At 43.6% G+C, this 10,665-nt stretch overlaps 1 protein-coding gene across 1 annotated transcript; it reads right to left on the bottom strand.

Annotated features, from left to right (window-relative positions):
- Positions 1-3,324: 3,324 nt before the first annotated feature.
- On the bottom strand, positions 3,325-10,121 carry LOC119908576 (solute carrier family 35 member D3-like). The gene is made up of 4 exons (XM_038726363.1): positions 9,897-10,121; positions 7,235-7,445; positions 4,227-4,384; positions 3,325-4,059 (listed from the first exon to the last, which is right to left on the bottom strand). The coding sequence occupies exons 1-4, from the start codon at positions 10,119-10,121 to the stop codon at positions 3,325-3,327; spliced, it is 1,329 nt and encodes a 442-aa protein (XP_038582291.1).
- Between the last annotated feature and the right edge of the window lie 544 nt (positions 10,122-10,665).

Genomic DNA, 10,665 nt, shown 5'->3' with positions numbered 1-10,665 from the left:
AACCTGGTTTAGATCCCTCCCTCCCACATAATTTTAGACCAATTTCAAAACTACCTTTTAAAAAAAATTGTGTCCAAACAGCTGCTCACTGTACTGGAAAATAACAAATTATTTGAACAGTTTCAAACTGCCCTGCTTAAAGTCACCAATGACAGAAATGTGTGCTGATGAAGGCATGTGCTCAGTCCTTGTACTCCTGGACCTCAGCGCTGCTTCTGACACCATTGATCACAACATCATGTTAGACAGACTGAGGCACTGTGGATCTCTGGTACTGCCCTAGAATGGTTTTCATCCTACCTGTCAAATAGGAAGTTTTGCGTGTCTGTAAACAACTATGTCTCTTCGTTCTGTCCAGTTACATATGGTGTGCCTCAGGGGTCGATCTTAGGACCCATTTTGTTTTCCTTGTATCTGCTTCCCCTTGGACATATTATCCATAAACATGGTATTTATTTTCATATTTATGCTGATGACACACACATGTACTTGCCCATCAGATCCACAGACCCTGGAATGCTGAGTTCACTTAACAACTGCCTTTGTGAAGTAAAAAAATGGATGTCAAATTATTTCTTCCAGCTGAACTGAACAACAATGAATCCTGGTCATTGGGTCCCAGCAGATTAAGCCTGTGGCAAAGAACCTTGGTGTTTGGTTTGATAGTAATTTAAATTTTGAGCAGCACACCACAAAGCTTGTTCAATCATGTTTTTATCAGCTTAGAAATCTAGCAAATATTCGATCTATGTTAACTTTTAAGGATACTGAGACCATTTTACATGCCTTCATCTCATCATGCCTGGATTATTGGAACAGCCTTTTCACCTGTTTAACCCAAAAATCTATTGATCGACTCCATACTGTCCAGAACTCAGCAGCCAGGCTTTTAACCAGAACAAAGAAATTACTCCACCACATTACTCCTATTTTAGCTTCATTACACTGGCTCCCAGTATGTTTTAGAATTGACTTTAAAATTCTATTGATCACTTTTAAAGCTCTTCATGGCCTCTCGCCTTGTTATATTTCTGACCTTTTAGTCCCATACGCACCAGCACGTACCTTGAGATCCTCGGGCAGAGGTCTGTTGTCTGTTCCAGAGTCTCGACTGAAAACTAAAGGGGACAGAGCGTTTGCTGTCAGGGCCCCGAGGCTCTGGAACAGCCTGCCCGAGGAAATCAGGTCGGCTGAGTCAGTGAACTCTTTTAAGTCCCTTCTTAAAAAATACTTTTATTGTCTTTATACTTGTTAAAGCACTTTGTAACTTGTTTTTGAAAAGTGCTCTACAATATTATAATATTATTATTATTATATTATATATTAATATTAATATTAATATTAAAATGATATATTATTATTATTATTATTATTATTATTATTGGGCAGACTCGATTGTGATGATGAAAAGCAGCTGGAACCTGACTCCCGTGCACCTGGCTCCACTCCTGCAACTAAGGACAGAAACACACACAGAGAGATACACAGGAAGGGGAGAGAGAGAGAGAGAGAGAGAGAAGCATGTTCACAGGGCTACAGAGGCAGCAGACCTGATAGTTCTCCCCCTCTATGGGCACCACTTGGCATCCGTCTGGCTTTGTCAGGATGTAGCCGATGGAACTCCATAATAAGGGATGGATCCACAATGTAACTCGAAGCAGCGTGTGTGCCTGAACGGGGTGGACTGCTAGGACTGGGAGACATACCGGTAGACATGTTGGTAATGGTGTTGTGCGCATATTTGACCCAAGGGAGCTCCAGGATGCTGGATAGGCAGTGGTAATGCAGCATGGCACAGTCCAGATTAGCTCTATCAGTCTGGCCATTGGTTTAGGTATGGTACCCGGAGAAAAGACTTCAAGAGATGCCCAGGGTGGAACAGAAGGCTCTCCAGACTTGGGAGGTGAACTGAAGCCCCTTGTCTAAAACAATGTCAGAAGGCAGACCATGGGGGCGGAACACATGCCCTGCCAGGAGGACTGCTGTCTCCTTAGCTATGGGGAATTTAGTTAGAGCCAAAAAGTGTGCAAACTTGGAAAAGTGATTAATAAAAATGAGGATGACTGAACCCAAGGACAGAGGAAGACCAGTGACGAAGTCCACAGTTATGTGGGACCAGCTGGGTATCGGTGGCAAACATAATAAACCTGCACCAGGCTGGGTTAGGGTCTGGTTCCGAGCGCAGACAGAGCAGGCTGCAAAGAACAAGAGGGTATCTGCCTCCATTGTGGGCCACCAGAACCGCCGGCGACGGAGGTCAAACCTTCGACTGACGCCGGGGTGACAGGTGAGTGGTGATGAGTGAGCCCACTGGAGAACCTGTGATAGAGCAGACTTGGGCACAAAGAAACTGGGTCAGCTGGTTGGAGCTGGGCCTGTTTAACTTGTCAAGAGTTCAGACACTTCACAGATTGGATATAGGCAAGATCAGTCATTGCAAACAAATAATGGCTGTTCAGCTCCCTCTAGCCAGAGCTGCCACTCCTCCAAGGCCAGCTTTACTGCGAGAAGCTCCCGGTTTCCTACGTTGTAATTTCTCTCTGCCAAAGAGAGCTTGGGGGAGAGATAAGCACATGGGTGAAGCTTGTTATCTGCGGCGGACCACAGAGAAAAAACAGCACCTATCCGTGTGTCTGATGCATCCACATCTACGATGACGGCTGGGGTTGGTTGGGACTGGGAAATGTTAATGGGGTCCATCCTCAATTCTCCCTGGGCAATGTTGTAATCAATGAAAGTAGTATTAGACTAGAGGGACCTAGAAAAAATCTATATCATTCATATATACCAATACAAATCTGTTTAGCATGTCCCGTAGGACATCATTCACCATGGCCTGGAACACTGCAGAGGCACTCGAAAAACCAAAAGGCATAACTAGATATTCAAATTGACCCATCAGTGTTGAAGGCAGTCTTCCATTCATGCCCTGTCGTTATGCAAACCAGGTGGTAGGCGTTGCACATGTCTAACTTTGAGAAAACGGTGACTCCATGTAGTGGGGGGAAAGCAGAACTGATTATTCTTAATGGTGATGCTGTTTAACCCTGGTAATCAATACAGGGCCTCAGTGTTTTGTCTTTTTTAGACAAAAAATGAAACCACCCCCCACCGGGTGATGGTAAGCAAGCACATACATGGCAAACCAATTGTGACCATGTGTGACGGTGAAGGGTTAAAGAAAGTCAATCAATCAAATTCATTTTCAGACTCAAATAAACAAACCCAGTGAGACCATAGACAGAGATTGGTTATGATTTAGTGGTCAGCACACGCTTTTACTAGTAACTTGATCTGATCCACTTGTGCATTAAAAGTTTTAATTTATAGCTTCTGAATCAAAGGGTCTTTCTTAAACTGCAGATGTCTGACGGACCTCCACACTCCAACATAGCTGTCAATAACCGACTGACTGGATGTGGTGTTCAGCTTTTGGTGGTGCTCCCTCTGCATCTCCTGCATTTCCTTTTCTGTCATGACGTGGGAATTCACAGCTGCCTCTCCGTCTCCTTTTCCACCATTTCCTGTCCACAATTCTTTATTTTCCAAGGCAGCAGATGCTGACTCCTCCATCCTGTCACTGCTCAGTGCTCCCTTTAACTTCAAATTTCCTGGATGAGACCTGATGCCAGCAGCAGGCCCGATGCCATTTAGTGGTGGTTTCTCTTGGTAAGGCTCGTAAGGAAACGCACCATCCTTCCCAGCCTCCTCCAGGTCCTTATACATTCTCTTCTTCTTCTTCGTCTCAAAGTATTTGACGATGCAGTAGATAATTGATCCAATGGTGTTGACCACTACGCCTCCGATGAACAGCCCTGTTGGCACAACGTTACTAAATGACACCATGCCAACAGTGATGGTGACGATGCTTTTGACCACGCCAACGAAGCTGGTGGTGACTGCGGAATTGATGTAGGTGCACTGCAGCGTGGTGAAGTTCATGATGCAGACGAAAACAATGCAGAAGACAAAGATAACGGCGATGTGGGGGTCCTTCCAGCCCTCATAAGACCACATGTTGATGGTGTCCTTGGAGATGACGGAGCATACAAGAAGCACCTAAAAGTGCAACAAAGAGACAACGAGTCACACAGAGAAAAGGTTAGTAAGAAAATTACAGACAAAATAAATGGACAAGGAGAGAGAGAGAGAGAGAGAGAGAAAGAGAGGAAAAGGAGGAGAAACAAAAACCCATGCATTGTTAATTCCTTGCACGTCAGTCTTACAGGTGAGGCTATGACAGCAATGGCGTACTGCGCTGTGAGTGGTCCGTACTCGCTGTCCAGACTGGTTTTCTGGATCAGGACCAGGTAGGAGGCGTGGATGATGACCACCAACACGCCAGTGATGTAACCAAAGGAATCGCCGTGGACATCACCAGCACCTGGGGTGAAAAGCAAGTGAAAATTAAAATTGAGATTGCAAAAAAAAAACTTGTTTCCCCAGTTTTGTGATTTGTTGTATCTGTGGAGCCTCTTGTGTATTTGGACATTGGAAATAACAGTTTGCTAAACCCGACCCCCCTTAGTTACTGTTACTATGCCTGTTAATCGTTATATATATATATATATATAACAATGATAACAACGTAAAATTTGACATTTAAATTTAAAGTAATTTTGCAAACAATGAATCATGACACAGAAGTAGGCCAAAACAAGTTCTCATTTTTAGCTGGTGCCTGATTTTGTTGCCTGAAATGACGCCGGTCTGCTGTAGGTAGTGTAGGCTGATGCTAACACAAAAAATTTGATGAAAAGTTTTCTCTAGCTAACTTTCCGTGCTGATATGTTTGATAACAGGAACTATGTAAAATGGTCAATAATATGCACTTGATGGCCACATTCATGCAATAGACTTAAGGTAAAATTAATGTATAACATCATTTAATCCATTGCTTCCACTTTTGCACTTATATGTGTTTTATATATGTCGAGTATCTCACTTACTAAAGCTTACTGTGTCAGCCTCCTGATAGATAGGAGGCAGTAGGTGAGACTGGGGGAGATCTGATCCAGCACCTAGACAATTAGAACTGGCAACCCCCAGGGGTGTGTGCTCTCCCCACTGCTCTTCTCCCGCTACAAAAAAGACTGTACCTCAAGAGACCCATCTGTCAAATTCCTGTAGTTTTCAGATGACACAACGGTTATCGGCCTCATCTGGGACGGTGATGAGTCTGCATACAGGTCGGGAGGCTGATTAGCTGGCTCTCTGGTGCAGTCACAACAACCTCGAACTTAACACGTTCAAAACTGTGGAGATGACAGTGGACTTTAGAATGGGCCCCCAAACTCTGACCACCATCACCATCCTCAAAAGCCCTGTGTCTGCTGTTGAAACTCCAGGTATCTGGGATCCACAATCTCTGAGCACCTAAATTGGTAGCCCAACACAGTCACCATCATCAAAAAGGCATAGGATGTACTTCCTGCGCCAGCAGCAATTATTCAGACTGTTCTCTGCACGTCCATCACTCTCTAGATCCAAACAGGACTACAATTAACAGTCAGGACTGCATAAAAATTGGTGCCAACCTGCCCTCTATTCAGGACTTACACATGTTTAGTGTCAGTAAACGAGTGGGAAACATCACTGCAGATCCATCACACCCAGGAAAGAACCTGTTCCAACTTCTCCCCTCTGCTAGGCACTAAAGAGGGGAGAGCTGCCACAGGGGATTCTAATCCTGTATAGAACTGATGGCAGGCTCTTCAACTTCAAAAGGTTAAATATCAAGAGCAAGGTCAGAAACACCGGCATTACGGAGCTTCAGTATGCAGACGACAACGCCATCGCAGTACACTCTGCAGAAGACCTCCAGGACATTTTGAAAACCTTTGCAAAGGCATACAAAGCCCTTGGTCTAGCCTTAAACATCAAAAAGACCCAGGTCCTACATCAATCTCCACACAATCAGTCATCAACTCAACCCATCATAAAAGTGAACAACACCCCTCTTGAATATGTTGACCACTTCCCCTACCTTGATAGCTTCCTCTGCTCTAAAGCTGACATAGACTTTAAGGTCGACCATCGCCTGAGCTGTGCCAGTGGAGCATATACCAGACTCTGCGGTGGTCTTTCTCACCCTGCTGTAAAGAGCAGAGGACCACCTACAGCTGGCACCTAAGAGCCCTGGAATAACATCAACAACGATCCTTGTGAAAGATTCTGGCACAAGATTAACTCAGATGGACTGGCCTTGTCATTCGCAAGTCCAACTCACGTCTGCCCGAACAGATCCTGTACTCCGAGATGATGAAGGAAGGTCAGCGAGCCCCTGGCGGGCAAAAGAAACAATTCAAAGACAACAAAGACCAGTCTGAAGAAATTTCACATTGCATGAAGCGACATGGAGCACATCGTATTGGACAGGCACTGCTCGAGGAAATCCGTGCAGGAAGGAGCTGCACATCATAAAAAGGAACTCCGCCGTGTCACAGAAACAAAGCAACAGCACCCTAAGGAAGGAGAGAAAAAAGCTCCACTACCAAAAACCACCTCCACTTTTCCCTGCCCACACTGCACCAAAATATGTGGATTGCGGATTGATCTCTACAGCCAGCTGAAGACCCAGAAGTAGACAGAGAGGACAGTCATCCTTGATTCGGGTGACTGCCGATAATTTGTACACAGTAGCTTCTGTCTGTTTTTGCTGAGCTTGTCATCCTGTTTGTTTATATTTGTTTATGTATATTGAGAGAAATATGTTTATGTCATATGTTTTCACACACCAGGCCTTTTAAAAGTGATTAAAAGCATGCTGTTTGGGTATGTGGAGAAATCCAGAGACAGGACAGCCACGCCTAGCTTCTGTTATTAAGAAATGATTGGACAATGACCGTTTGCTTAGAGTCGTCACCGGGAGAGAAAGAGCAGGAGAAGTAACAACAGAGAGATAAAGAGGAAGACGAGTTCAGCCTACTGATGAAAATGGTGAGAGGCAAATGAGAGGTCTGACCTTTGAGCCTAGATTCTCTTTACCATAGACAGATGGAGTTATATCATAAAATACCCAGATTCATGCCTAAAGAGTTTGAGAAAAAGAAAGGGAGAAAGGAAGAAGTAAGCAAGAGTAAATTCAAATTAAGAAAGTGCATGAAAAGAAGGTAAAAACAAGAGAAATACATTCCCTCCAGGAATTTACTGGCCATCTACACAAGAATAAATGCAAATTTTGTATGTTATGTATATTGTAGTGTATTATATGTGGATGATGATGTGTGTTTACCAGCCAGTGCAGCTCCAGCAGTGGTGATGATCACAGAGATTACCACGCCGATGGACGGCATGCCGTTCCTCAGCACGCACACGCCGATGCCAAGCGTGAGGAGCGGCAGGCAGCGTTTGAACACTACATACATGGGCAGGCTGAGGCCACGCAGAGACCACAGAGTGAGAGTGGACTGCAGCGTGGAGAGGATACAAACCGGGCCAAACTCCTGCACAGAGAGGGAGACACACATTAAAATGGCTTATGGTCACTCTGGAGGCTGACCTTAACCACAACGACTACTGCCAGCGCAACCCATATCATAACCCTAATCGACCCCTAACCTTAACCACAAACTAAGCCTTAACTTCAGGGCCAAAGAACGGACAGGTCCGGAGTGCGACCACGAGGCAGGAAGGAAGGGCTGAGCATGTTTGGAGGGCAACCAGGTGGAGGCCGGTGGCGATGACTGAACACCTCTAGAGGTGTTCCACTTTCAACGTTTAACTTTATTCTCCTAAGTACAGACCTAATTTGCTGGTGCAGAGCAGACAGTTTATCTTTGTTAATTTTGTTTTGCGTTTTCCTAACACTGTGTGCAGCCAAAATTTTGGTTGTCAGGACCAAAATTCAGCAACACGACCACTGAACAGTGGTGGCTACTTAAGTTAAAGTACTAACACTTCACTATAAAAATATGTTTTTACAAGTAAAAGTACAACATTGAAAATGTTTAAGGTTCAGTGTGTAAGTTTTAGTAGCATCTAGTGGTGAGGGTTGCAGATTGCAATAAATGGCTCACTGAGCACTCACATGCTCCTCAGAAGAAATAAGTACTTTATAATAAATGTATTAATTATAGTGGCAATTCAGCAGTAAAAACACTAACCATGTCCTTTTTCTCCATGAGGTTGTACCTTATATCAAGTTAATTTCAAATATCCAAGAACAAAATGGCTTTGAAAACAGTCAACATGTGGTCGTCTTTTAATAATATCTTATCGCTAATATTGTTCTCTATACTTCTTTATGTCCCATGTACACTTAATTCTTCTTTTTGCAATAAAGATTTAAAGAGGAAAAAAAATCAGATTATTCCAACACCACATGAAAGCACCATCAGTCCCCACTCACTCCTCCCTCTCCAAGATCACAGGAGAAGCTACAGTGGCCGACACGCTCTGTCTGCTCTTGTGCTAAATAATACGTGTGGTCCTCCATTTGTCCAAATTTCTCTTAAACATTTTACATTTATTCTTTTTATCCAAAGCGACTTACAATTGCTATTTATGTCAGAGGTCACACGCCTCTGGAGCAACTAGGGCTTAAGTGTCTTGCTCAGGGACACATTGATGGACGTGCCACAGTGGGGAGTTGAACCCGGGTCTCTCCCACCAAAGGCATGCGTTTTATCCAATGTGCCATCACCACTCCACCACTCTTTTTTTTTGTTCGATGGAAATGGCTCATTCTAAGGTAATAAAAACAAAACTGTGTCACGCCGCCCCAAGCAGGGAGGTGACAGCTGTGTGTTGTGTGCTTGTTTTGAGTTATTTTTTCCCCTTTTGGAGTTTGTGAAAGGTGCTTGGTGGGTTTTGGTTTTGTCTGTCTTCCTGTGGTGTTCCCCCTCTCTCTCTCTCTCCCTCTCCTATAGGGCGGAGTTGTGGGCCAGGTCCCCGAGGGCTGGGCGTCTTCCTTTAGCTGCAGGCAATTACTCCTTACACACCTGTTTCCCATTGTCATCTGAACCGGTTCTTATACCCTGCCATCTTGTTATTTTCATTTTGGATTAATCGGCTGATTATTTTCTCCATTAATCGATTGTAAAAATTCTGAAAATAGTGAGAAATGTTGTCAGAGATCAGAGTGACACCGTCACAATGCTTGTTTTGGAAAAGTAGCAAATCTTCACATTTGTGAACCTGGAACCATGAAAAGCTTTTACATGAAAAATTACTTAAACAATCATCAAAATGAGTTGGCAATAAAATTTCTGTCAATCAAGTCATGTAAATAGCTGGGGAGTTTCATTTATAACAAAACATATATTTTATTCTATACATATGTTTTATGTGGAAAAAAACTTACATTGTAGAGTAACTAGTAACTAAAGGTGTCAGATAAATGTAGTGAAGTAAAAAAAAAAAAAAAAAAGTATCTGACTAAAAATACTTAGTTAATAGAGTCATAACTATTGTGTTTTACCCCAGAAATTAGGATTTCTGCTATTTCCTGTTAGTTCCTGCAACTGTGTCCAAGGCAAGTTCACTGCTGGGCAGTGTGTTAGTTACATTCTATCCAGCTGCGGTAACCAGGACCTTATTTGTCTGGCTCTGTGTGCCTTTTCTCATACTAACACATCCACACACACACACACCCTCACATGCTTTAACATATCCACACACATGCATATCTGGAACCCATGGCGTGTAGCCTAGCTGTGGATATCTATACCGTCTTGGTCAGGGCAGGTAGTGTGTCTGCAATTTTGGTTCCTTACCCCTTTGATGAGCCCCCCTCCATTGTTGACAGAGTTTAGTATTAGGTCCCTCAATCTGTATTTATTAATAACTTTCATAATATTAATTACTGAATTAATATTTCTAAACTGCAGCCCCCCCGAGATCTCTGTTTGGGAATCACCGAATGAAAATTTCCGACAGTTTTGGTCACTTTTTACCTTGGATAGCTGGATGCTGAATGGGGGGATCTTGACCTTCCCCAGTCGCCTGAGGATCTCGAGAGTGAGCGCCGTGGTGCTGTTGGTCAGGAGCTGGAGGAGCATCAGAAAGTTAAAGTGATAATTACTGATGAGGAGCTTAATCAAGATGTTCAGAGAACCGGAGAAAATGCCGTGTGCAACCGCCACAGAAATCCCCACCAACCGCCTCTTGAACGTATCCATGGTGGTTTGCTGGTCGCTTTAAAGAAAGTTGAACTAGGCAGAAAGTACTGATGGTATCAGTGGTCCCTTTTATAGCCCGGTTTGGGGATGTTCAGTCTTGGAGATGAGAAGGAGGGTTTGGTTTTTACGCACAGTGGCAACACATTGCCGCTGGATGGAAAAATGAGAGGAAAGGTTAGGACTCTCTCTCTCTTTTTCTCACCTTGATGCAAACCAGTATGTACAAAGCCACAAACTGACTAAACAGGCACAAACGCAAACACTTTATAGTAGAAGAAAAAATCAGCAGGGAACTAAGGCTCTTTTGTTTCCCACTAGTCGTCTGTACCTCAATGTACCCCTTTCTCTCTTGTCACAGTCCAATTTAGTTCAGTTCAAATGTGCTTTATTGGCATAATAGATAAAGAATTTTATCTTACCAAAACTTTTCAGGGATGAAATAAATCAGAAGATGATAAAATAATCAACAGATTCTGCAAAAACACATCAGCATGTAATAGACTCAGAGACCACACTCAGCACAAGTGAAATCAGTGCCCATCGA

The sequence above is a fragment of the Micropterus salmoides genome, unplaced genomic scaffold (genome assembly GCF_014851395.1).
Source record: "Micropterus salmoides isolate LMB-PRFRI ecotype aquatic unplaced genomic scaffold, ASM1485139v1 Ms_hic_scaffold_18, whole genome shotgun sequence".
Classification (NCBI taxonomy): Eukaryota; Metazoa; Chordata; class Actinopteri; order Centrarchiformes; family Centrarchidae; genus Micropterus; species Micropterus salmoides.
This window is presented reverse-complemented; position numbering and strand designations above follow the sequence as displayed.